The following is a 27,221-nucleotide window of genomic DNA, read 5'->3' on the forward strand; positions in this document are numbered from 1 at the left end:
AGTCCTCAGTCCTGGCAGCTCCTTTCACATTATACCAGCAAGGACTCCAGGTCAGAGCTGAGAACTGCTCTGGGGCGAGCATTTATGACCCAACTCCACCTGCCAATAGAATGGGTCCCAAGGCTTGGGTGTGCCCAGAAAGCACCAGCTCCGCTTGGCAATGCCAGCCTACTTCGCTTACTGGGTCTCCACCCTCTTTCCAAGCTCACCTGATCAGAGGAAACTTATCCTCAGGGGATTTCAAAGACCTCGTGTTGGGTGGTTTAGTTTAGAAGCTCCTTTCCAGACTCCATCACTAGGATAAATATGGTTCATTGGGGGCATATGACTTCGGAGTCTGAAAGTCTCGGGTTCAAGCCTAGCCTTCTTCCCACACTTTGTAATAGCTGTGTGATCATGGACAAATCATTTAACCTCTCAGAGATTGTGGTTCGTCTTTAAAATGAAAACAAATAGCTGACCTTTCTCACAGGGGTTGTACTAAGAAAGCAATGTGTAAATCTAAAGTCGCTCTATTAATAATGTAAGCTCTTATGACCGGAGGAGGCGGGGAGGTAAGGCTCCTGTCTCCTTTCCCCGTTGGGAAAGTTAGCTGCCCTCTGCTCCGTTCAGTCCCAAACAGCGGAGATCGCCCAAAGCCTAGTACATGTCCCCAACCAGAGGAGCAGCTGGGGGCTGGGGGTGGGGGTATGCCCAGAACTTAAACCCCAATTCACCGAAACGCATCACTCTTCCCAAGAGACCTTGCTGGGTCAGAGCCAAACAAAACTGCATCCTCCTTCACAAATGAGTAGGAGGCTGGAGGGTCCCATTCGGGCCCAGAGAGCGGGGGCTGGCCCAACCTGGACCACACCCCAGGAGGACGGAAGACGCAGCCTGGCACCTCTCCTGCCCCGCCCCCGCGCCCCCCTTGGGCTGCCCCGCCCTCCCTTCCCCTCCCTCTGGACAGCCCCTCCCATCCTCCAGGGCCTCGAGGGAGGAGACCACCTTGGGGAATGGAGGATGGGGGGGAGGACATTTTTGAGACGTGACCAAGTGGAAATTCCCTCCCGGAGGCGGAAACAGGGAGCTCCCCCTCTGAGACCCGGAGCTCTGGACTCCCCTCCTCCGCCCTGGAGGGATCTCCGGGGAAGAGAGGACAGCAGCTGTTCCCAGACTCCTCCTTACTCACCCCCCCCCCCATTCCGCTCCCCCTCCCCCGGCTACCGGTAATGAGACGTCCCACCCCTTCCCCCACGCTTGGCCGCAGTTCAGCGCCTTATGAATATTAATGAGCCAGCCTCCCCGTTGGGCCGGAGGGAGGAGGAGGGGGGCGGAGAGGGCGGAAGGGCGGGGCGTCCCCTGGGTCGGTGCTGGCCGCGCGCCCTGCTCCTCCCTACGTAGGAGGCCCGGCTGGCTGGGGGCTGGAGAGGAGGGAGGACAGCACTCTGCCCGTCCGTTCCCCCACCCTGCCCCCCAAATCATGCCTGGGGCCTCCACCCGGGCGGGCCCCTGACTCAGCGGGAGGCTCCGCCAGAGAGTTGACCTTGCAGGAGTCCAGTCCCCGTTCCCCAGAGTTCCCGCTCCCCCCCCCATTCCTCTCTCCCCACCCCGGCCCAGATACGTGTGAGGCCGGGAAGCGGGACCCCGAAAAGGGCGGGGGACTACACCAATGAGACTCCGCCCAGCTAGGCCCAGAGGATAGGCACGGCCCCCCTCCTACTCCTTTCCTCTCTCTCTCTCTCTGCCCCTCCCCCGCCCCGCCCCCCACTGGCAAGGGGACTTAGAGCCCTGAGTGTCCTTGTCAGGCGGGAAGGACCGACGGTGTGTAAGCTCCTTGAGGATAGGACCTGTCCCACTTTTGTATCCGTGTCCACATCGCCTGGCGGGAGAGCCCGTAGTAGGCTCTCAGCAATTGCTGGTTAATTGCTTGCTGATTAACCTTTGATCGTCTCAGCTGGAAGGGACATGCACAGACTGTCAGAGTTAGAAAGGCTCTTAGAAAATAGGATGTTAGAGTTGGAAAGACTCTTAGAACACAGTGTCAGAGACACCTCAGAGCTAGCTCATCAGGTCCTACTGTCTCATTTTACAGATGGGGAGACAGAGGCCCAGAAAAGAGTCACTTGATTTACTCAGGGTCAAACAGTGACTGTCGAGACTGGGACTCGGGTCTTCTGACTCCCAAACCCAGTGCCCTCCTTCCACTAAATCACACTTGGTGATCACCTCAAGTCTTTCCCAGTTCCCATGTAGAAGTTTCCTCTTCTCTGACCTGGAGAATATTTTTCACAAGACTGTCCCTTCCAGCTCTGACATTCTATAAATCAAAGACCTATTCTGCAGTGAGCAAATCACACTCAGGACATAGATGCTCCAGGCCATCTCTGCAGAAAAGCAAACCCCTGGCACCCTTTGCTTACAGACTCAAAGCTCTGCTGGCCCTGAAACTTATGCGCTGAAATCTCCAATCCAATCCAAACTCAATGCATTTGAAAGTGTGACTCTCCTGGAAACTCCACTGACATCTGCTCCAGAGGGAAATGCTTTTATCAACTGGGAAGCACTTGTCACCCCTCCGGGCCTGGAAGCCTGTTTGAGTGACGTTGGGGAGGGAGGGAGGAAGAATGAGGTCCATTCCTGCTGAGTGTAGTTGGGGGGGGGGGGGGGAAGCTGTGTATGGTTGAGTGCTCAGGAGAGCTAACAAAAGATATGTCAGCCAAACAAGCCCAGCCAGGCGGTCCTTTGCATTTCGAAGAGCTTGCAGTCCGCACCCCAAGAATAAGCAGAGCTTGTTCTCAGGGTAGACTGATTCAGTCACCCAAACATCTAACTATGGGTAGGTACAAGGGGATTCAGAAACACCACAAACTTCGTGTGTATGAGCAATCAAGAGTCATCCCAGTGTAATAGAAAAAGAATCAGATCCAAATATGTTCTTAGAATCTTGGAGTTTGAGAGCTTGGATTCAAATCCTACCTTTGCTACTTGTAACCTTAGCCAATTATCTTCATCCTCATTAAAATGAAGGGGTTGAACTAGATAATCTGTAAGCTCGTATTATTATGAATTAATTTTTTTTTTCTGATTGCTTAATAGCAACCCAGGGATCCCTACCTGGGTCCTGGTTGTTAAAATGGTAATGCTCTTGGGGGGGACTTGAGTTTGGATCCCACGATTCAGGACTTGTTATTTTCCTCTTTCTCCAATTTGGCAGAGCCTTAATCTTTTGGTCTTCAGGGCAGGGTGTTAAATATCTCTGAGGATATTAAGTACAGGAGCAGTCCTCTTTCTCTAAGGGACTACGGCAGTAAATGCCTCTCCCATACTTTTGGGTCACTCTGCTGTAAAAATATAGTATATACGATTCACATTTGATTTTTTCTTGAGCGCTTTCAATATCCAACACATAAATTCCATCCCCTTCCCTCAAAGGACTATCATTCCAAATACTTTGTGTTTTGTCAACTGTTACCAAAGTGTGTCATCCCATCTCCCCTCCCTCATTCCATTCCCTCGTGGTCTCATCGTCTTTTAGGCATAAGAAAAAGGGTAGGTCATGAGCAGAGGGTTAAGACAAAAGCCTTTCTTTTTTTCTGTCCTGCCTTTCATGAAGTTCCTGGAGGCTAGGTCCTCTATTGCATTTGTTTTCATATATCCCCAAAAGAATGGGGCCTTACACATAGCAGGGACTTAATACATTTTCATCAAATTGCTTGACATTAAGTCAGTAGGGGTAACCACTTCTGCTGCTAGAAACATTCAGGATAGGTAGATGGATAAGAATATACATACTGTCCCTACTCTCAAGGAGCTTAGTCTGAAGGAAAAAGAATAAACCTAGAAAAAAATGCATTACCTTCAGTGTATGCTGCATCTTCAGTGATGCCACAAAGCTTAACTAGTAAGAATGATGATACCCACCATCTCTGCACCATTTCCAGCACCAGCCTGGACACAGGTACCAAAAAGACCTCACTGTACTTACTTCATGGTTGAGTTGGTAATTTAATTCCCAACCATACATTCTTTCGACCATCTGGCATTGGATGTGTGGGGACCCAATTCCTGCCTCTTCTGGAGAATCCTTCAATATGTCAGAAAGGTGTCCCATTATATTTGAAGTGAGGGTGAGGAGCCAGAATTATGGCTTCTTGCCAGGTAATGTGGCAGATGCTTCTAGGGTTTATGGATCATTTGGCAGAGGGTACAGGGTTGATAGGTTGCTACAATATTAACATTTTTTTTCCTGCAGGGTTGCCCTAAAGCAACTGAGACAAAAGTCATGAGACAACATGGAAAAAATGAATTGTGGAATACCTTTTCACTGCCCCAACAGCCACTCTCTTCACCTAATTAAATTCAAGAGGTGTGGGTTTGGGGCAAATAAATTTTTGTCTTCTGTTCTGTTCCCAAAATACCATACCATATATCTCTCTGTCCCAAGCTTTCTCCCTTCCCCAGTCCAGCTCAGGGCAATCCCTGAGGCTCTAGACTAATTTCTCATTCAGTTAGATATAATAACTCTCCCAGGGTTCTTTCCAGCATCTCTTGGGAAGTCTTGGATGTTGTTTGTAGCAGGAGACAGAATTAACACTCGTCTCCTATCCTTTTCCTCTGACTGAATTTAAACCAATTTTATCACCCTTTGAAAGACCCCTAAACTAAACTCATCTGGCTTTTGGTTGGGTTACTTTCAAGGGTTTTAATGGAGTAAAGGAAGCATAAATCTGAGAGTGAGGCCCAATGGAAAAAACAGGGTGTGGTCCAAGAGGGATGGAGCAGAAGTCAGAGGATTAGTTGATGGTAGAGAGGTAGGATTTCAATTTAAAAAGAGAAACAAGAGTTAAACAACTAGTTTCCTTCTTCCCTATAGAGGGCACAAAGTCTTAGTCCTGAGGCCATTCCAATAATCTATACTAAGTGTCCAGGGAGAACCAAGGGGTTTCAGGTTAGATTGTCTCCTCGCCCATGCAAAGTGCCACCTTCTTGATGTCCTTCCAGATTCATCTCACCTGGTTCAGGTTAACAACCAACCCAGCCTAGTCATCATTCTGCTAGCTAGCTAGCTCTCCATTATCTGTGATTACCAGAATCACTGATCAAAAGAGAGACTTGAAATAAAAAGGTCTGGTGGTATTTTCAGTCATACCTAGAGAGAAATAATATACCAGGTTTAAACCTCCTTCAGTCCCCTCTTTCCAAAAGGACTGCAGAGTTGTGCTAAGAGGGCAGACAATAAAAACATCTCCTCTTCATCATCACGATCATATTTATCTACCTCTTTACTATTTCCAAAGTGCTTTACAGATATCACATTTTATCCTTACAACTCTGGGAGGTACACACTATTCTCCCCATTCTACAGATGAAAGAAACCGAGGCAAATGAAGTTAAGTGACTTGTCTGGGGTCACAGAGCTTGTAAGTGGCTGATGCAGGATTTGATCTCTGGTCTTCTTAATTCCTGGTACTGTGCTATATCCACTATACCTTACATCCACTAAAAAAAAAAGAAAGAATATTGGTCTCGCCTATGTTTTGATTAGGCTACTATTAAATTTAATTTATTTTCTCCAAGTAAATACTGGCATTTTGAAGAAAAGGATCCCAATAGTTTGATGATAGACAAGGGAAAGTCTTTCTATGATTTGTTAGTTTTGTGGCATCTAATACACTGAAATTACATTGAGATTTAACGATTATAGCACCATCTAGCTGTTCTTACACATTTTTTCCCCTTAGGTGTGTTCTTTCTCCTTGAGACTAGAGATAGTATATGGTATATTTCTTTTTGTCCATCTGCCTATAGCAACTAGTACTGTGCAGAGCTGTTTTGGGAAGGCCCTCCCTTGTGTTTGGAATCAGAAGACCTGGGTCATAGTCCTTGAGCAAGTCTTTTTAAAGTTGTTTCCTTAGACATGAAATGGAGATAACATTTATTCTACCTGCCTCTTGAGGGAGTTGTGAGAATCTAGTGAGGCAATATATGCAAAGCACCAAAGGGTATCTAATTGTAAACTATTACTTACAACAATGTGCATGCTCAGATGTTTGACTTTTTGGAAGGAGCTGAATTGAATGGAACTTCCTACCAAGTTCTTGGGAGGCAAGTCAAGCTGTGCTCTGCCGCTATTTGAGCAGGGTTGGCCTCTAGACATGATTGTGAAGCAGGAAAATTTTGCCTTATGATCTGCCTTCTCCTTCTGGGATGCTTCCCTCCCCACTCCTGGATGCCTTAAGGAATTAACCAAACTAATTCACAATGAGGGAACAGTGCCTCTATGCTCATCTATTTGTTGGTTTATACTACTCATTTTGAAATTTGAGCATTTTTTTTCCACCTGGATCTGTGATTTTATTTGTTTAGGGTATTTCCAGGTTGCAGATCAGCTTCTGGCAGGTAACTTTACCTGTTGAGAGTCATCTTGGGCATAGAGGTTAAGTGACTTGTGTGGTCATAGAGCTAGTATGGGCCACAGGGAGGGACTATACCCAGGTCTTGCACAATACTTTGCCTCTCTGAGTAGAATTGTTCCCTGGTTCATCTTGTTTCCTCAACTAAATTAGATGATCCTCAAGGGCAATAAGTGTTATATATATTTATTCCCCCCCCACACACACACACACATTTCAGTGGCTACACCTGGGGTAAGTTGTAAATAAATATTTGGAAGGAAGGTTGGAAAAATTTTAAAAGAGAAGAAGGCAATGTTTAATCTAAAGGAATGAAATAAGTGATGGGAATTTCCAGCACTGTGGAATGTGGACAGGGAATCATTTGGGGGTGGGCTTTCCTAGTCCACACCCAACAGACATAGGTAACATTTTACTCCACCTCCATTATCGAGCCCCAGGGAATGAAGTATGGCTGTGACTCTAACTGACCTTCCACGTCAATTACACTAACTGGTTAAAAGACAAGGATTTTTAATCTTTTGTGTGTGTGTGTGTGTGTGTGTATGACTTCTTTAGCAGTCTGATGAAGCCAATGAACTCCTCAGAAAAATGTTTTTAAATGCATAAAATAAAATACATATAGGCTTACAAAGGAAAACAATTATATCAAAACAAACACAAGTATCTAAATATTTTTTAGAAACAAGAATGCTGACCTGAGTTCAAATCCAACCTCAAACATTTACTAGCTGTATGACCCTGGGCAAGTCACTTAACCCTGTTTGCCTCAGTTTCCTCACCTGCAAAATGAAATGGAGAGGGAAATGGCAAACCACACTAGCAACTCTGCCAAGCAAATCCCAACACAAAGAGTCGAACACGACTGTAACAACTGAACAAGTACGTAGTACAGTGCCTCATGTATAGTAAGTGCTTCATAAATGCTAGTCAAATTGAATTGAATAAAAGCATTGCCTTGTATTAGGACAAGAGAAGAGATACTGTATATCCTGAGAGGAACAACTAGTATGGTCAGTCAACAAGTATTTATTGGGGCAATCAAAAGGGAAATTAGGATATAGAGATGTCTCCCAATTCCAGTGGCTTTCTGTCGACTGTGTTCTAGTTCCAAGAGAATGTCTGTTGAATGGAAGCCCAAACCCCGGTCTGGCTTGGGGGGTGGGGACGGGCTGCCTTGGTAGGCTGATGAGGGCGGGGCCCTGTCTGCATTTCTACCTTTGGAATGTGGCTGATTCACTCCAGTGGAGCCATGTGCTGCTGCCTTCCCCTTAACATCTGGAAGGCTAAATTCCTGGAGAAAGAAGCAGATTCCTGCAGTCAGATGCCAGTGCTGAAGGTCAAACAGAAAAAACGAATCTGGGGGATGGGGCAGGGCAGCCCACCTTCTGTACCTTGGCTGAGTGGCTTCCTCTGGGGGGAGGGGGCAGGGAAGAGGAGGGAGTTGCAAAGGATATAGGGATGTTGGCCAGCTGTTGTGCCTGACCATGAAGTACAAAGTCCCACGCCTTCCATGCTGTGATAGGAACAGAGGCAGTGTCTCCCCTAAAGTCCTGTTGCTTGGTCCAGAGATCCATGGCTCTGTGTGATCTGTTCTCTGCCATATATGGTGTGAGAGGAGCCAACAGCTAGCTAACAGAACTCCCCCAAGATTTGCAAAATTGCTTGTCTATCCTGCAAAAGGACTTCTAGGTAAAGAAGAGGTGGGAATTGAAGGTTAGGTTGTTCATAGGAAGCAACTCATTTAAGTGGTGCATTTGACAACCCTTTGCCCAGTACGTGTTCCAGGCCTCTAGAGCAGCAGGTACAGACATGCCTCCATGCTCACCTGAGCTTCAATGCAGAGGTGGCAAGAGGGAAAACAATGGCTTCTCCTTACCCACCTGATGCCCCTGCCCCTCCTAGCAAATCCTTTCAGCTAGGGATGGTTTAATTCCTTGTGTATTAGAGAACTGGGGGTGGAAAGGGCATAAACAGCTCTACTCCCCAGCTTTCCAGGTAAAAAATGCTTACAGAAGGAGTTTCTTGGGTACTCTAGCACAATCTCTTAATCTGTCAGAGCTGACTGCAAGTTGAATTCAGGGAGCTATCAGACCTCAAGTACTGAATCTTCAATTCATCGTACAACTCCTTGTAGTAGTTGTAGTAGCTAGGTGCACCTTGCCATCTGTACACAGCTTGCTTGCCTCACCTCTCAGCACTTTGAGCAGCCCAGTTTAGTGGAAAGAGCCAGAAGACTTGAGTTTGAGTTCTGGCTTTGATTCATACTAGAGATGTAACCCTGGCCAAGTTATTGTACTTTTATGAGCCTCAGTCTCCTGTTCTATAAAATGGTATCACCAATACTTCGCATTACTTACCTTTCATGATTGCTATGAGGAAATAACGCAATTTACATAATGCTTTTCTCAAAAAAGTTTCTATGAGGGGGATGGTACAAATATAGTTATCCCCCATCTTACAGATGAAGAAACTTGAGGACTAAGATCGAGTGACTTGCTCATGCTCACACAGCTACTAAGTGTTAAGAACCAGGATTTAGATCCAAATTTTCTAATTCCAAGAACCCACGTTCTTTTCACTACATGACTGTAAAGTGTTATCGAAATGTGGGTTACTCTTTCTACCCTCACCTGGAATACTTTCTTTCTTCTCTATCCAACTCTGGATTTTCCTCTGCTACAAAAGTCACCCCTGGATTACCACCAGATCACCTCCAGACTAACCCCATCCAACTGTGGTTATTCCAGTCTCACCAGCCACCTATCATATTTATGTTTTTATGGAGTTTTATAAACCTGCTGCTAGTTATGTCCTGGATTAATTTGTTGAGCTCCTACTTTGTATCAAAAAGATGCTGGGATTTACTCTTTTTCTTTGTATCATTTATCTTTTAAGTGTTTGTTCAGTCTATTGTACTAAACTGTAAACTTCTTGGAGGAAAGAATCATTTCTGCTACCATTTTTCCTCTACTTACAATGCCTAGCAAAGCATAATTCACATAATGAACTATTCTGACATCATGCTTAGGGCCTAGCATATACCAGAGTAAATGCTATGCTAGATCAGACCTCTTCCTCTATCTGACCCAGGATTTTGTGATATTAAGGAATGTCAGCCTCAAAAGATGAACAATATACTCCCCAAACACTTCTTGGTTTCTTTAAAGTAACTTCTTTTAAGTAACCTGGATTTCTCTGAGTCCTTGAAGCTATTTACATTTTCAATCTTATTCTTTTCACCATCCCCACCTCCACCCCCCATCCTTTGGGATAACAAATCCTATGTATTTATTACTCACTACACAAATACTTTTATTTGTCAATTCAGTTCAGTTCAACAAAACATTGATTAAGTGCCCACACTGTGTAAAGCACAGTGTTGGGAATAGAAAGATGAAACAATATGTCTGTGAAATAATCCAGCACAGTCTTGGACCTCAAGGGGCTCACAATATAGTTGAAGGCAATAAGACAATTATACATATAAACACAATACAAGCTCTAAGTGCTTAGCAGCAGTCTGTACAGGGTGGGATAAGATATTAGAGTAGAGAGAGATCACCACGTGAAGCAGCGGAAAGAACACAGGACTTGGAGCCAGGAAACCAAAATTTAAATCCTGGCTTTTGCTGTTATTACCTGTGTGGCATTGAGCAAGTCCCTTCAGCCCTGTGGGCCTCAGTGTTCTAATCTGTAAAATGAAGGGCTTGGACCAGACGATCTCGAAGAGATTGGGGGTATCCTGGAACCTGCTTGAACTGTCAGAGCGGACTAAAATTTTCAAGATGAGCATTTACACCTTGGAAATCAGCAAATGCTAAAAATTGAGGTTTGATTTATTGTTTTGTTGGTTGTCTAGATTTGAGAAAGTGATGGAAAATATGTTAATAATGTAGATTATACTTAAAAGTATATGGTTTGGGGACCCCCCCCCACTTCTACCTCTCCCACTAACAAACTGTCGGTTGCTAAACATTTAACAGCATGCTTATGACTCTAAATGCTATGAAATTTATAGTGGCTGGGGAAATCTTCATGGAGGATGTGGTACCTGACCTGAACCTTTAAGGAAAGGTTTTAAATCGGCAGATATGTGGGAGAGGCCATTCGAGGCATAAGGAACAGTCTGTGCTAAAGATAGCGTGACAGTTACCAGGAATGTTCCTTGCTTCTTTTATTTCCAGATTTGGTGAACAAGTCTGGTTGAATTTATGCTTACCCCTGGTGAATTTATAGACTTGCCCATTTCCCCTCTGTGCTTTCATCTTTTGAGACAGAAAAGGCCTATATCCATCTCATTTTCTTGATAAAACAGGGTAGCCTCAAAAGCCTTAATGTAACTTTAAGCTATTAAAGTACGTGACTATAAATTGTTTAAGCCCTCCAAGTCTCTTCAGTACCTTCAGTCACAGAGGGATAATACTACTTGTAATCTCAACCTTAAAAGTGCTACATAAATGTGTTATTAACAATACAAAGTGTCCCAAAAGTCTTAGGGCAGTTACTGTCCTAATAATAATGATCCCTAATAATTCATATAGCATGACTGTGTGCATGGCACTGCTAAGCATTTTACAAATATCATCTCATTTGATCCTCACAACAACCCTAGAAGGGAGGTGTGATTATTAGCCCTGTTTTACAGATCAGGAAACTGAGGCAGAGGTTTAAGTGATTTGCTGAAGGTCACATAGAGAGTAAATATTGGAGATCATATTTGAACTTGGGTCTCATCATGTTACCCCTCTACTCTTCAACTTCGAATCAGATAGAAAAGCTGCTGTCACTCAAAGCTTTTCATACCCTGTTCCCCCTTCTTACACCTTAACTTCTGGGTCCCTTTTCCTCTCCACCCCACATGTACTCTGCAATCCAGAGATATCAGTCTCCTAGCTGCTAGTTAAAGGAGATCTGAAACCAGGCATTTTCACTGGCTGTACCCTATGCCTAGAATACTTTTTTAAATGTCTCTCACTTTTTAATTTTTTTTGCTTTTTGGAGGGGGGAGAGCAGGGCAATTGGGGTTAAGCGACTTGCCCAAGGTCACACAGCTGGTAAGTGTCATGTGTCTGAGGCAGACTTGAACTCAGGTCCTCCTGACTCCAGGACTGGTGCTCTATTCACTGCACCACCTTGCCGCTCCCCCAGAATACTCTTTATCTTTCTTGAAGTCTCAGTTAAAATCCCACCTTGTATGGAAAGCTTTTCCTGAACCCCCTTATTCTAGTACCTTCCCTCATTGGATTATCTCTAGTTTTTCCTGTGTATAGCTTATCTGTACATTGTTGTTTGCATGATGTTTCCCCCATTAGGCTCTGAGCTCCTTGGAAACAGGGACTGTTTTTTTTTTAACCTTTCTTTGTGTTCTTACCACTTAGTGAAGTGCCTGGTCCATAGTAGGTGCCTAATAATTGTTAATTGACTGACTGACTTTAACTCTAGTTCCAGTGGGTTGTTTGTTTGTTTTGTTTTGTTTTTGCTTTTTGGAGGGCAGTTGGGGTTAAGTGACTTGACCAAGGTCACACAGCTGGTACGTGTCATGTGTCTGAGGCCAGATTTGAACTTAGGTCCTCCTGACTCCAAGACTGGTGCTCTATTCACTGTTCCACCTAGCCACCCAAGTTCCAGTGTTCTTACCACTGAAGCACCAGATCTGTGCAGGGTATAGGAAAGGAACTCCTGAGGAGGAAAACACCATGTTGAAGAGGGCAGATGGAGATAGGAATTCCTTTCTTTCCTCCTAGGTTCCCCAGTGGATTGTCCATGGACTTTCCTGGCAGGCTGAGTTATACTACCTCCAGCATGTTGGGGGTTAATTTCTCTGGCTGGTGCAGTGGCCACAGCAGCAGCAGCAGCAGCAGCATGAGGTGGTGCCAGTAACTCAGAAGCTGAAATGTGAGAAGCTAGGGAGAGCTGCAAGCATGGAGAAGGCTGAGCTAGAGAGAGGATTTCCTTGGCAGATGCCAGACTCTCTGTCTGCCAGAGAAAAGGATGTGTCCCTCTTCCCAACCCCTTCCCTCACCTCCCCCAAGGTAGCCTCAGGAGAGAGAGCAACAGTCCTTAGTCAGCCCTGGTGTAGGAAGGACTGTCCTGAGGCACCCCCTGACCACTGGAACACCCAGAGCCTCTGGACAAATGGGCAGTCTGCCTGTTTGGGGAGATAGAGGCGCTACCTGGCAAACCACCAGTCCCAGCCACCACTGTCAGAAATCGTAACATTTTTAGAACTGGAAAGGACCTAAGAGGTCATTAGGCTCAAGAAAGTTTCAGGTGGGGTGATATGAAGGTAAGAAATGGGGCCTCCAAATGGAAAACCAGGGAACATTATGGTAAGACTATTTGATGGACTCAATTTCCAAAGATGATCCTGAATTTCATCCTTCTCTCCAGCTACACAATTACTTCTAGTCATAGGGAATAATCCAGGAAAGGCAGAGTAGGGTTACAGTAAGAGATGAACCTTAGGAGCCAGGAAAAGAATAATGAAATTAATAACGATAATAGTCAATTTTAAAGGCTGCAGAGAGGTTAGGAAGGATGAGGATTGAGAAAATGCTATTAGATTTGGCAATTAAAAAAAAAAACATCATTAGTAACCTTAGAGAGAGAAGTTTAGTTGAAAGAGGAGGTTGGAAGCCATAATGATGAGAGTGAGAGCCCCAACCCCTGCAGCTGGAGGACTGGAACCATGTCAGTGGGTGGGTGCACAGGATTGCCAATCCTGTGTCCCAGTCCTGAGTTAACTCAGTGCAGGTCTAAAGTGCATGGGTGATACTTTGCTCACTTGTCCCTCAAATGTATATACCTTTAAGAGAATCTAAAGGGCTATTTTAATACTTTTGTTTCTTCTGTTGTTTATGGGTTCCTGTGAGTTCTTTGCATCTTATACATTTTTTATGGTGAGTAAAATAAAGGTTTCTTTCTACCCAGGAAAAAAAAAAGTGAGAGGAAAGGAAAGGAGTCACAGGAAGTTTAGCCAAAAATGTAGGAGAGATATGGGATAAAAGCTGGTTGATCGAGATGGATCAAGTGAGAATATTTTTGCTAGAGGAGACATAGGTATGTTTGTGGGTAGTAGGGATTGGATAGTAGGGATATCTCCAGAGATTGGAGATAAATGAGAGAGTAAGGATAATAGAGAATGAAATCTGCCAGGGACGACAAGATGGAATGGGATCTCTTGTGCATGGAGAGGGGCTTGCCTTGGCAAGAAGGGCTGCTTCCTCATGTGAGCCTGGAGTGAAGGGAGAGATGGTGGCAGAAGGCATCTGATTGATGTGAGAGGGCGAAGAGGGGAAAAGAAGGAGCTCTTGGCAAACGTCCTCTTTTTTTTTTTTTTTTGTAAAATATGAGACCAGTTTGTCAGCTGAGAGGGTGGAGGAAGATGAAGCCATGGAAGGTTTGAGTAGGGATGAAAAGATCTGAAAAAGCTACTGTGGTGAGAGGGATAGTGAGTTAATTAGGGAGGTATAAATGGATTCCTTTACAGTAGTGAGGACCCACTTGAGATTATGTAGCATGAATTTGTAGTGGACCCAGTCACTATGGTTTCATGATTTTCTCCAGCTTTGTTCAGTTAAAGGATATGGATTCAAATTCTGGCCCTTTCTACCTGTATAACCTCAGACAAGTAATTTAACTACTCTGGACTTCAGTTTCCTCATCTTTAAACTCAGGGGACTGGACTAGATGATTTCCAAGATTCCTTTTAGCTCTAAATCCATGATTCTTTTGTGGGGGGAAGGGAGGGAGGGAGGGGGCAGTCAGGGTAAGTGATTTGCCAAGTATCACACAGCTAGTAAGTGTCAAGTGTCTAAATTCAGATTTGAACTCAGGTCCTCCTGATTCCAGGAATATTGCTCTATCCACCAAGCCACCTAGCTGCCCCTAAGCCTGTGATTCTAAGATCCAATTCATACTCAGTCTCCAAGGCCCTCCTCTTCTATCAAACAAACCTTCCCTGACCACTTCAGACCATAGTGATCTTTCCCTATAATACTCTGGCAGACCTATTCTAGTATACTTTTGTATTATGCTGTTTTGTGTTATCTAGTTGTTTCATGTTAAAGAATCATAGATAGTTAGAAGCAAGAAAGATAGATAAATAAACACTTATTAATTGACAAGAACTATAATAAATGGCAGGGATACAAATACAAGTAAGAAAGACAATCCTTGCCTTCAAGAAGTTTTCATTCTAATGAGGGAAGACATGAAGGAAAACTGGAAGGGGATGTGAATGGTGCCACTAATGATAGCATGACCTGCAAGTGTTTGGGAAGTGAAATGAAGGCTTAGATACATGCAAGATATGGTGAAAGTTTGCCATTCAGTGTCCTGGGTAGCATCCAAGGTTCCAATGGGGAAAAGGTGAAGATGGTCTCCATGGAAAAGGCATGGTGTAGAGATGGAGAGGAAGATCACTCAGTATTCATTTTACTTCCTCCATGTTAGACCTTAGAACATATAACTCAGTCATGGAGTTTGAAGGAATCCTAGAACAAAGAATCTAATCCAATCCCCTTATTTTGAAACTGAGGCCCTGTTGGAGGAAATTTGTTGTCTAGGGTTACATGACTAGTAACTGGTGGAACTCAAACTTGAGCCCGGGTCTCCAGACTACCAGTGCAGTCATCTTTCCTTAACACCACACTGCCAACTCAGGTTAAAAATCTTATAAATACTTACTTCCCTGATACATGATAGCAAACCACTTGAGGGAAAGGACTATCTTTGTTTCCTGTTCGGCAGCTCCCACGATATCTACAATGCTATTAAAATTACTTGGAATGATTTTGATGTGATTTCATTTCACAAATGCCTGTGTGCTTTTCCTTACAATAAGCTGACTCAGAATGTCTCATCTTGATCAGATCAAACCAAATTTGAACCTGTCTCCCTACTTTTAATTACTGTTCTATCAATTGAGTACTGGATTTCAGGCCATAAACATATACTTCGTTGCTTTCTTTTGTTGTGTTTTTTTTTAGAAAAAAAAATACTATGGGGTGGCTAGGTGGTGCAGTGAATAGGCACCGACCCTGGAGTCAGGAGGACCTGAGTTCAAATGTGGCATCAGACACTTGACACACTTACTAGTTGTGTGACTTTGGGCAAGTCACTTAACCCCAATTGCCCTCCAAAAAAAAAAAGAAGAGAAAAGAAAAAAATACTACTTTAAGGAATGTGTAAAAGTTTTAACTTTTAAAGAGATCACTTTTCAGTGACTGTTAGAGATGTTGAAATGGTTATTGGTATGGGTATTATTCAAGCAAAAAATGAAACTGTCACACTAAAGTGCAAAGTTCAGTAAGAAAGTAGAAAAAGAACACCCAAGAACTGACAAATTATTGCTTCAACATAGCCTAATTAATCCTCAGAAAACAATCAAAGGGCTTCCTTTAAAGGGACCTAGTAGCTGAACAGGTTGTTATTGATTCCTCTATAGTGCTGTGAAGCTTCTTGAAGCTACAAGAGTGACCAAAAAAAAAAAAAAACAAGCAAAAGCAAAAAATCATCATCAACAACAAACCCCAACCCAAAAAATCCAGCTGCTACTCATTGCTAGGAATAAAAAGTGTTTTCTATGAGGAAAACAATAAAAATACAGGAATAATGAAGATTGGGAAAAGATAATTTTTACTTGCAAAATTAACTCTTTTGTTTAAGGCTATACCAAAACTATTTTTAGAAGTCCAGGCAACTCTATAAGATCTAGATATCCTCATTAGACTATAAAAAGGTGCTTTGATTTTTACTTTTAATGGGCTGGAAACTATCCCATTGAGGGAATGAACTCTTATAAATATAGTGATATACTAAGAAGCACCATCCTTCCAGAATTATGGAAATTCCCAAATGCAAATGGAATCCTACAATACACCCTCATTCATTATGAAAAGTTATGAAATTTATCCAAGAGATGGAGATAAATACTCTTCAGTGACCTGGAGACTCACCTGACTGAAATCTCATTGAAAATCTAAGGGTTATAATTAAGGCTGTACTTAGAAAAAAGGTATGCTTTATATCTGATACGATAAAAGTGTGGTTTCATGATAAAGAATTTAAAAACATGCATCAAAGTCTTGTGAAATCAGTGCCAAATTGTGTAAAACAAGTGACTATATGAGAACATATTAGATAGTAAAAAAATTTGTTAAAGATATAAGAAGTTATAAGATTTATTGTATGACAATAAATTTAACTCTTTTACTCTGCCCCAGTTAATTTACACACCACTTTATCAAGCACAGTGCTGGGCACACAGTAGATACTCAGTGACTAGATCTTGACTTGGGAATAGTTATATCATTCTCCTATTTCAACCAATGTTTATTAAATACCTACTGTGTCTGAATAGAGCCCTAGGCTCAGTTCTCAGGGAAACACAAGGATGAAATAAGATACAGTCCTTGTCCTCATGGAGCTTGTGTCCAACAAGGTGATATGGCACAAACAAGTAGGAACGAATGTAATCCATTCTTATAACTTACTGCAGCCTATTCTAGGTTTGTAGTATTAATTCAAAGGCCAGTTTAAAAGAACCCCATCCCTGTCTATCCATATTCTGCTTTCTAGCTGTCTCAGAGGAAGGGAAAACCTAACCCTACTACTCTGGGCTCTCTCCCCCCTTACTTAATGAGAGATTTCGTTCCTTTGTCTATCCCCTTTTTTCCCATAGGGTAATCTCAATTTCACCCTTTCTACAGGTGTCTTCTCCTCTGCCTTTAAGAATATCCAGATTTGCATTATTCTGACAGTCATTGATTAATTCCCTTTGTCCTTTCCAGTTCCAATCTCATTTTTTTTTTTTACAACTAAGTTTCTCTGGGAAGCAGTTTATGGGTATTTTCTCACCATCATTATCCTTATGGGCTTGCAGTTGGGGTTCCATACTCAGCACACCAATGTAACTGATCTCCCAAAGGTCCTTGGTGACTTTCTGACCCAACTTGAGTTACTTTTTAGTTGTCTTGTTCCTATAGCTCTCACTATATCTGTCATTGTTGTCCACTCTCTCCAATTCAATGTTCTTTCCTCCATCTTGGGTAACTGTCCTCTACTGGTTCTCCTGGATCTCTAACTGGACCTCTCTCTTCCCCTCCATCCCCTCCCCTTCCCCCTTCCTCCCCTCCTCTCCTTTTCCCTCTTGTCCTTTGCCTGGAGGCATTACATCAGCTTTGTAGTTCCTCCTTAGTGAAAAGAAGCCTGAGCTAGTAGTCGGGAAATATATTTGCTCCTTCTGTTATAAGCTGTATGACCTTAGACTCGTCACCTAATGTAGATGGTTCTCAGTTTCCTTATCTGTAAAAAGAGAGTGATAATGATGACTGTTTACTACATAGGGGACCCATTGACAACAACCAAAATACTCAATAATAGGGAAGGAGATAATGGATATTAACGTGATTTGTAAATAGAAAAGTCCTACATAGATATAAACTCTTATTACTTATTTAATTCACAATTTATATAAAGGTTGTCCTCCCACTGCTTTTAAGTTAGGTATTCCCATTTTCAGGACAGAGAAACTGAGGTCAGTCAGTTAAGAACTGAACTAGAAGCAGGTGCTTCCTGAATCTTCCACTGCTAATAATACTTCACCTTGCCCAGGGAGGGTTGTCTGGGTGGGCCCTAAAAACAATCCTTGTGCTACTTCAAACCTCCTGGTTCAGTGTGGGGCATTCAGGGAAGTTGTAGATGAGGTCATGGCCATTTATTCGTTCATTAAACAAAAATTTGCACCCTAGTTTGCCCCCAAATCATCATACATGCAACAGGGGCCCCCTAGTGGCTGGGGGAACTTTCAACGATGTAAGACCTGAACCCCATTTTAACAAAGTTGGATGTAGGGGGAGAGGAAGAAAGAGAGGTAGGTTGAGATCCCGCTCACATCCCCGTCCCCTGTGAAGCCACAGAAGCGGCTGTATACCACAGGCCGTATGGAATTCCGGCTCTTGTTCCTGGGCAGACTCTGGTAGGAAACAGAGCAGAGATTTTCCATTATATTAATGTTCATTCCAAGATTCAGAGATTACTAAAGATGAATGGGACTTCAAGATCATCTGGTCTAGTCTAATGTGAAAGTATTTACAGATCCTATACTTGACTGTATGCCGCCATGGGGGGAGGGAAGGAGGGGAGACAGAATTTGAAACTCAAGGAATTGTGGAATTGAATCTTGTAAACTAAAAGTAAACAAACAAATTAATAATAAAAAAGATCATCTGGTCTAATCACCTTATTTTACGGATGGGGAAACTGAGGTCTAGGGAGGGTGAAGTGATTTGCCCAAGGTTATAGAGGTTATGTCATTCAGTCGTTTTTCAGTCATGTCTGACTCTTTTTGACCCCTTTTGAGGTTTTCTTGGCAGAGATACAGGAGTGGTTTGCCATGTCCTTCTCTAGCATATTTTACAGATGAAGAAACTGAGGCAAACAGGGTTAGGTGACTTACCCAGGGTCACACAAGCTAATGAGTGTCTGAGTCCACATTTGAACTCAGGACCAGTCTTCCTGACTACAGACCCAGCGCCACCTAGCTGCCCTTACAGGTTACACAACAATCAAATAAACATTAACCGTTAATTAAAAGGTTATGATAATCTGCTGCAGCTCTTCTCCTAATCCTTAATTGCCTAGACCAAAATTCCTTTGCTGACTATTATTGCTGTATTCCTCTATTAGATTGTAGCTCCTCCAGGTCAGGGGCCATCTGACTTTTTTGTGTGTACCCTAGTGCCAGGCATAGTAGTTGGTACAAATTAAGTGCTTAGCAAATAAATGCTTGTTGATGGATTGGTGTAGCAGAGCCAGACTGGAACCCAAGGTCTCTTGACTCTTTATAAGTCAGATCCATATTACCTATTATCATTGTTCCCTCAATATATCTGGGTTTGGTTTCTGACCATCCCAAAGACTTATGGGATCATCTGCCCATTTCCTTGCCTCCAGGTGGGTTTATATTTATTTAGTGGGAAAAGCAGGAACTAGGAAGTGGGAGACCTGGTTTAAAGAACTGGCTTGGCCACTGTATGATCTTAGACAAGGCCCTCTGGCATCTCTAGGCCTCATTTTCACCATTTGGGTATAATAATAGGTGGCCTGCCTCCCTCACAGGATTGTTAAGAGAATCAAATGAGATAATGTGTATAAAAGCATTTCATAAAAATGCAAAGCACTATACAACTATAAAGATTGAATAAAACCCTAAAATCTCATTCTACCTAGTCTTCACATTCCAGTTCCCTAAGTTTCACCTTCTCAATAAAGCTGTCCCTGACCCTCTCAAACTGTATGAATCACTCTCTCTCCTTTGAATGTAGGTAGTACTAAATGTCTATGCCACAGGTTTGACTCTTCTCATATTGTATTTGGTGTTTTTAAATGGACATTTTTCATGTAATTGCTTTTAAATTGTTTTCCTAAGGTGCAGGTCTGACTGTGTTGATCATCAAAAGTTACCTGTCCTAGTGACCTCTAGGAAAAAATACAAACTCCTCAAGCTGATGTTTAAAAGACCCTCCATAATCTGGGACAAGGCTCATCTCAGAGTACTCTCCTCATTGTTCTCTATGTGGCAGCTTGCTATTCCCCATCTCCTGGTTCTGTGCATTTGTACAAGCCCCATTGCCCATGACTGTAGCCAGAATGCTCTCCCACCCTCCTTCTCCTCCCAATCAAGACTTCTACCTCCCCCAATCCCTATCTTCCCTTGAGGACACCTCCTCCAAAAAGTCTTCCCTGATTCCCAAAGATAATTAATGTTCTTTTCTATTTTTCCCAATTCCCTTACATTTACTCCTCTATATGCATGTTATAACTCCTCTCAGCAGAATGTAAGTTCCTCAAGGGTGGGGATTGTCTTTGTATACACAGAAGCAACCTTGTGATTACACATACACACCCATATACATACACATATTTATAATACTGATATATATATAATATACATTTACATGCATATATCTATATCTATAGAGAGTCATTGCTTAATAAATATTAAATCTGTTGTGTTGATGTGTTTGTGTTCTATTTTCTGGATTAGAGTATAAGCTCTGGGAGGGTAGGGCCCATGTCTAATGCTCCTTTTGTATACTGCTCTTTTTTCCTCTTCCCAGTCATATCTCCTAGTCCCAACGTAACACCCTGTACACAGTAGGCATTCAGTAAATTGTTTCTGACTGATCTATTTCCTGCTGTTCTTTTGCTGGTGTTGAAGGTGGCTGGTAAGACAAGCTGTCAGATGGCAGGGGATGGATCCTTAATGGTAATGCTGGCTGGGCTAGATTCTGTCTCCACCTCCTGGATCATCTCAGGCCCTGCTTCTTCCAGAAGGACTCCAAACATGGAAGAGGAGGCAATGGACTCCTAAATGGCCTCCTGATTTGGGAGGGATCCCTCTCCATGATACCCTGTGATACTGTCATCACCATCATTATAACTGAAGATGTGTAAAGAGAAAAAATCAACCTTGACCTCATGCTAAGTGCTGTCCAAAGAAAATGTACCTTCTAGGAAAATGAAATTTGAGTCAGACACAGACTTCCTAGCTAATTAGTGATAACCAAAGACCTAACATACCTCATCATAGGTTTAGATGGAAGATTATTTAGCTACATTTGACAACATAAGGGATGCTGCAGTGGGGCTTGGATATGATTCCCATAGGCAACCTGAGGAGGAGAGTTGGTCCTCTGATAACTTCAGGAAGGCTTTTTGAAGCACTAAGTTCAAGAAATTTTTAAGAAATGGATAAAGAAACAGTTTAAGATATAGGTAATCCTGCCCTTGAGAAATTAATAGGATGGAAGAATCAGCAGGTGTGCCTGGGGCAAAGGTCTAGGAAAGAGCATAAAAAGCTTAGATATGATTACATCATAAGGTGTAGAATTGAAAGGGACCTTAGGAGTTGTGAGGCCTAGCCCCCACCTCATTATTACTCACCCAGAGTCTCACAATAGCCTTTTTGTTGTCTCTCTGCTTTTAGTCTGGCCCCCCTCCCCATCCATCCTCCACAGAGCTGACCAGATGATCTTCCTAAAGTACAAGTCTCACCTCATTAATCTTCTTCTCTAGAGGAATTCTAGAGGGAATTCTTCCCATTGACTCTAGAATAAATACAAATGCTGCCCCTTGACATTTAAAGCCATTCACAATCTGACTCTAGCCTACCTACTTTTTAAATAATAATAATAACTAACATTTATATAGCAAAGTGCCAGGTACTGTGCTATGCACTTTAGCTCTTAGGAAACTGAGGCAAACAGAAGTTAAGTGACTTGCCTAGGGTCACCTAGCTAAGTAACTAAATAAACACTCATATAGTATTTAAGGTCAGATTTGAAATCAAGTTTTCTTGACTCCAGGCTGGGTCTGTTTCTGAGCATTTCTCTCCTTAAATACACTCACACTATGTTTAGAACAAACTAATTTAATGCTGTTTCTCATATTTTGCAATCTATCTTCCTTTTCCATGTCTTTGCATACTCTATACCTTTGCATTCTTGGAATGTGCTCCTTAGTCACCTTCACTTCTTAAAAGACATTTATTTTATTTTTTGGAGGGCAACTGGGGTTAAGTGACTTGCCCAAGGTTACAAGGCTAGTTTTGTGTTAAGTGTCTGAAGTCAGATTTGAACTCAGGTCCTCCTGACTCCAGGGCCGGTGCTCTACTGACCGCTCCACCTAGCCACCCCTACCTTCACTTCTTAGAATACTTAGCTTCTTTCAAGACTCACCTAGTAGTTAGTGAGTTCTCTATTCTCAAATTCTATTTACATGTCACATTCCATCCCTATCCTTCTAATGTAAGTTTCTTTGGGGAAGAACCCTCTTATTTTCCTGAGCAGGTACTTAGAGCTACAATGATAAATAGTCCAATTCTCCTTAATTTTATGGATGAGGAAATTGAGACAGTGTAAGAAAGTGATTTGGCTCATTTCACAGGTGGGTAATAGTAGAGTTAGGATTTGAACCCAGGTCATTTGACCCTAAAACCAGTGTTCCTTCCTGTATACACTTCCTCTCCATATTTAGAATGAGGTTCCTAAATTTTTTTTGGTCCATGTATTCCTTGGCTTTCAGTAACCAATACCCCCATTCAGTATGAAAAGAATTCATTCTTAAGTTTACCATTCACATGCATATAAGAAATAAAGTAGGTTACTATTTTAGGATTTAAAAAAAATAAATTTTGGTTGATATCTTTTGTTTTTACACACCTAAATCTACCCCCTCTCCATCTCTCCTCCTTTCCCGTCCAGAAAGCCCTTTTTTTAAAATAAAGGAGAAAATTTGGGGTGGCCAGGTGGCTCAGGGAGTAAGAGCACTGGCTTCAGAGTCAGGATAACCTGGGGATCTAATCCGGGCTCAGATACTTAGCACCACACCCAGAAATAACCTTGAGCAAGTTACTTAACCCCAATTGCTTTAAAAAAAAAAAAAAGAAAGAAGAAAAAACTCTAGGAAAACCCACCAATATGTAAAAAAAATCTGAAAATATTAGCCGTGTTTCACAGCTGAGGAACTCTCACCTCAGTAAAGTACTTTGTAGGGGTGGTGGTGGTGGTGGTGGTGGTGGTGGAGAAAACATCTATCTCTTCTTTAGAGCTGTTTGTTGTATCATTGTATCATCATTTTGCAACATTTACCTTCAACTTTTTGGTGGTGGTCGTTCTTTCTGCTTATATTGTTGTAGTTGGTTGGAAATCAATTCAAGAAAATCAGATCACAATATTTCTCTACATCTTTGACAAGTTTCTCATATCCCAACTTGGGAACTCCTGATTTAAAGCCAAATTAGAGTTTTCAAGGTCGAGTTGGTTTGGACAAAGCAATAGGAGACAACTTTAGCAGGAGTGGTGAGAACAGCCTAGAGGAGACTGTATCTAATGAGGATGAGGTTGCTATAGTCTAGGTAACAAATGACAAATGGATTAGATTAGGGAGTGGCTGTAAGGATTCTGGGGAGGGGAAGAGGCTGGGGCTACGTGAAGAAACAATTCTCACTGCCTTAAGTACCTCTCCTCTCTTTTCCACCCTCCAAATTTTACCCAGCTGTTAAGGCCTAATTCAAGATTCCCACTTCATTGGACTTCCAGTCCAGAGTGATCTCTCTTTGATGATGTATTTGCACAATGCCTTGTACATAGTAGGTGCTGAATAAATGTTTATTGATTGATTGATGAACCCCCACAGGACCTATCTGGCACTTAATCATGTACTATCCCAGAATTACCATTAAACTGTTTACCGTATACTGTTGGGCCAATGAGACCATGAACTCTCTGAGGTCTTATATTTTTCTTTCACATCCCCCAGTTTTGTGCTGATTGACTGAAGTGCTGTCCTAAACTTTAGGAAAGTATGGGGACTAGCATCCTTGTCAAGGATATCACAGAGACAAAGATGAGAAGGGTCACTGGCTGAGACAGAAAGGAAGGGGAGAGGAAGATATCAGTATCAAGTCTGTCCTAGGCATTGGTTATTAACAAACATCTTTATCCCATACTTAACATGGCAGGAGTACTCCCTGAGGTAGGGAGGTCAAGATTATTTTGGATCTGGAAATAGCTTTAGGGGAGTTAGAGCATATATCTCTTTTTCTCCTGTCTCCCATCCCCACCCCACCCCCATTAGTTAAATAGCTTTTAAAGTTCTGCCTCCTCTGTGAAGCCTCCTCAGGTTCATCAGAGGTCAAAGGATTGCTGCCCATTTTCATCCTGGTCAAAGTGGGGATGGAATTCCCACAGAGACTCTCTTTGCCACCCCCTCCTCTCCCATCATCATAGTATCATAGTGCCTATGATTTATTTTATTCACTACATCACACTGCTTTGAAACTGGGCACTGTGTAAACTTGAGGACCATGGTCAACAGTCCATTCTTTCACTCCCATCAGTACCTGGAGAAATGGCTGCTCCACCATGAAGGTAATGAATTAAATTGTCCAGATGCTCAGCCCATTGTCACATCTTTCCAAGACTTCAAGGGCTTGGAGAGACCAGGTTAGTTTACTCCAGTGACTTTAACTCAATAAACATTTTTGAAGTGCTCAGCATGTCCTATATAAAGGGTACTTACTGAGGGGGACACAAGAGAAAGGCACATTCCCTGTCCTCCTGGGACTTGCAATCTTACTAAGAAATCAAACTGGGAGGGGGGGACTAGAAATCAATTTTAAGGTAACATCTATAGAAGTGTGAAACAGCTTGGTGAAGCCTGTATATTAAATTTCAAGGAGATAGATTTTGGGTTAAACCATGAAAGATACAAAAGGGTTTGCAGGCAGCATTTAAAGTGGATGTGAGTAGATATGTTCTCCGGTACGATCTGGACCTGGCCCCAACCCATCACTGGACATTACTCCTCCCTTCCAACGCTATAATCCAAACTGGCCCCTCTCACTTCGGACATTCCACCTTCCATCTCAGTGCCTATACATTGGCTGTCCTTCATGCCTGGAATTGACTCCCTTCTTATCTCTGCCGATGAGTCGCTCTCTACCTTAAAAATTCAACTCAGACACCATCTGGGTGAACCCTTTCCTGGTGCCCTCCAACATCTAGCGCCCTCCCCCAATAATGATTCGTTTAAAAAAAAACCTAAACATTTTTAGATAAGTATTCAGCTTTGTATTTACGCTGCAGAAATTTTACATGTATTTATCTTCCCCTTCTACATATAAGGTCTTTGAAAGTAGGGAGCGCTACAATGCTTTGTATTTGTGCCTCCAGTGCCCAGTACACACAGTGCCTGGCACATAGTTGGCACCAATATAAATACCTGTTGATCGATTATTCTTAGAGCACACGGTTCATGTTGAAATGGGGGGGGGGGACAGAATTTCAACTGCTCACTATAAAACAAACGGGATTCCTCCCTTCCTCTCCCCTCTACAGGTCCGAAGAGATAAGAGCTGTCTCTAACTTGACTGGATCTGTCTTTGCTCTTATAAGAACTTCCTCCTATAGGAACGTCAGGTTTTTCCCACTTGTATGAATGAAGGGCCACCCACGCAGGAGGAAGCCGGACGCAGCACCCAGGATATGTGAGAGATGAGGCTGCGTTGTAGGGGGTATATTGGGCAGCTTTCTCCTCTCCAGGGACATTGCTGGTCTGCAGCCTCCAACCACTCCTTCATTCCCTGACCACTCCGGTCTTGTCTATCTAGCTCAGGGCGCAGCTTCCCGGTGGATGGGCTCGGAATCCAAAGACACGCTGCACCTTTCCCGAGCTCAGAAGCTCCCTTCTCCCAGCGGCAAGGCTGGGATTCCCAGGGCACCAGCCGCAGAAGCAGCGGCGGCGCAGGTAGCTCCCAGAGCAGCGGGAGGGGAGGAGTTCTGGTGGCAGAGCCAGCCAGCAGTCTAGAACAGCCAGCCGGCCTCTGAAGTAAGCCCCGAAGTTACATGTGGGAAGTGGTGGTTGTGTGACGCAAGTTTCCAGGGGGCCCTCCACTCCGAGGGAGCTCTCTGGAGCGGGCTGGATTCCGTGCAAAGTGAAAAGAAGTGGAAAATAGCCCAACACACTACGCACCCAGAGCTTGCGTCCTTGCTACCGCTGCTGCTGCTTGCTGCAAAGCAAGAATAAAGCTTTCTAACCTCTAATCCCCTTTCTCTTCCTCTCCTCCCTTGCCACGCGGTGGGTGGGGGTGCAAGGATGCATGCATACCCCTCCAGCACCTAGTGTAGGTTCGGGCCGGACTCCCGGGGGCGAACTGCGTTTCTCTCAGTTGCTGGGGTGGGTTTTTTTTTTTTTTTTTTGCAATGCTTGCCAACCTGTCAGCTGATGGACCTCATCACCCATAGTGGCGCATGAAGCTCAGACAGTTTGCTTCATTCACACAGTCCCTTCCCAGCCCGCCCATCGCACCCCCCAACCCCCTAGGCGGAAAAGAAGTAGTGCGGGCCCCTAGCCAAAGGCTATCCCCAGGGTTCCGCTCCACTCTCGCCCCAGTCTCCCGCCAGCCCGGGGGGGCGCTGCAAATAGTCCTTTGTTTACATGCAATTCCTTACTCCGCGGAAGGAGGCCGGGGGAGTGCTGAGTTTTCACCAGCTGTTTCCCGCCTTGAAACAGACATCTGATCAGCTGCAAACACACATACACACACACTCACACACGCACGGGGAGGCAGGCCGGAGAGACCTCCCCCTCCCTCCCTCTCCCTCCCCCCCCTTGCCGCCAGCATCTGGGACCGGGAGAGCCAGCACCTCCGACGCTGCCCTTTGATTCGGATTTCCATTTTGCATTCTCCTGCGGATCGGGACCACGGACTTGGCTTTTGCAGAAGAGGGGGGGGCCGATCGCTATGGAGTATTTCATGGTGCCCGCTCAGAAGGTGCCCTCTTTGCAACATTTCAGGAAAACAGAGAAAGAAGTGATAGGAGGGCTCTGTAGGTGTGTACCGCTCCCCCCCTCCCCTTTTTTCCCTAATGCAACCCCTGGCCAGCCTGCCCTCGGCGCATGTGTGTGCATGGCATGGCACCGGCCCGACTCCTTTCTTAGGCGCCGCCGGGAGCTGAGGGGCTGCTGCACCGCGTGCGGAGGCTCGCAGGGGTTTCTCCTTTAGAGCGCCGGGACCCCAGGCAGCCCCTGAGCGCGCCCCAGCTACTTTTGTCTGGTGCAGGCGAGCAAGTCGCGACGTTTGTAAATTGCAAACAGACCCACGTGGTTCTGCAGCAGTCCCGGCCATGCTGGTCGCTTTCTCCCCCCTCTTCCTCCTCCTCCCCCTCTCCCGCGGCGGCTTCCTTTCCCTCCTCCCCTTCACTCTGGCTCTTGCTCGGCGCCGAGAAGGGCTTTTTTTTTTTTTTTTCGGGGGGG

The 27,221-nt window shown here is 43.9% G+C and overlaps 1 protein-coding gene across 2 annotated transcripts in view; it reads left to right on the forward strand.

The window, feature by feature from the left end:
* Positions 1 to 27,221, forward strand: part of TFAP4 (transcription factor AP-4) — a 60,302-nt gene that overhangs the window by 11,313 nt on the left and 21,768 nt on the right. The window contains exon 1 of one of the 2 annotated variants that reach the window (XM_069106534.1): positions 26,364 to 26,798. The exons of the other annotated variant lie outside the window; for it this stretch is intronic. Within the exon in view, the coding sequence (XP_068962635.1) occupies positions 26,710 to 26,798 (89 nt within the window). The 5' untranslated portion in view covers positions 26,364 to 26,709. Of the gene's footprint in view, positions 1 to 26,363; positions 26,799 to 27,221 lie in introns of those variants that run through there. 2 annotated transcript variants of the gene reach the window in all.

Source organism: Petaurus breviceps, unplaced genomic scaffold, assembly GCF_028583685.1.
Source record: "Petaurus breviceps papuanus isolate PSGF00001 unplaced genomic scaffold, PetGlider_PUasm1.0 138, whole genome shotgun sequence".
In the NCBI taxonomy this organism is placed as follows: Eukaryota; Metazoa; Chordata; class Mammalia; order Diprotodontia; family Petauridae; genus Petaurus; species Petaurus breviceps.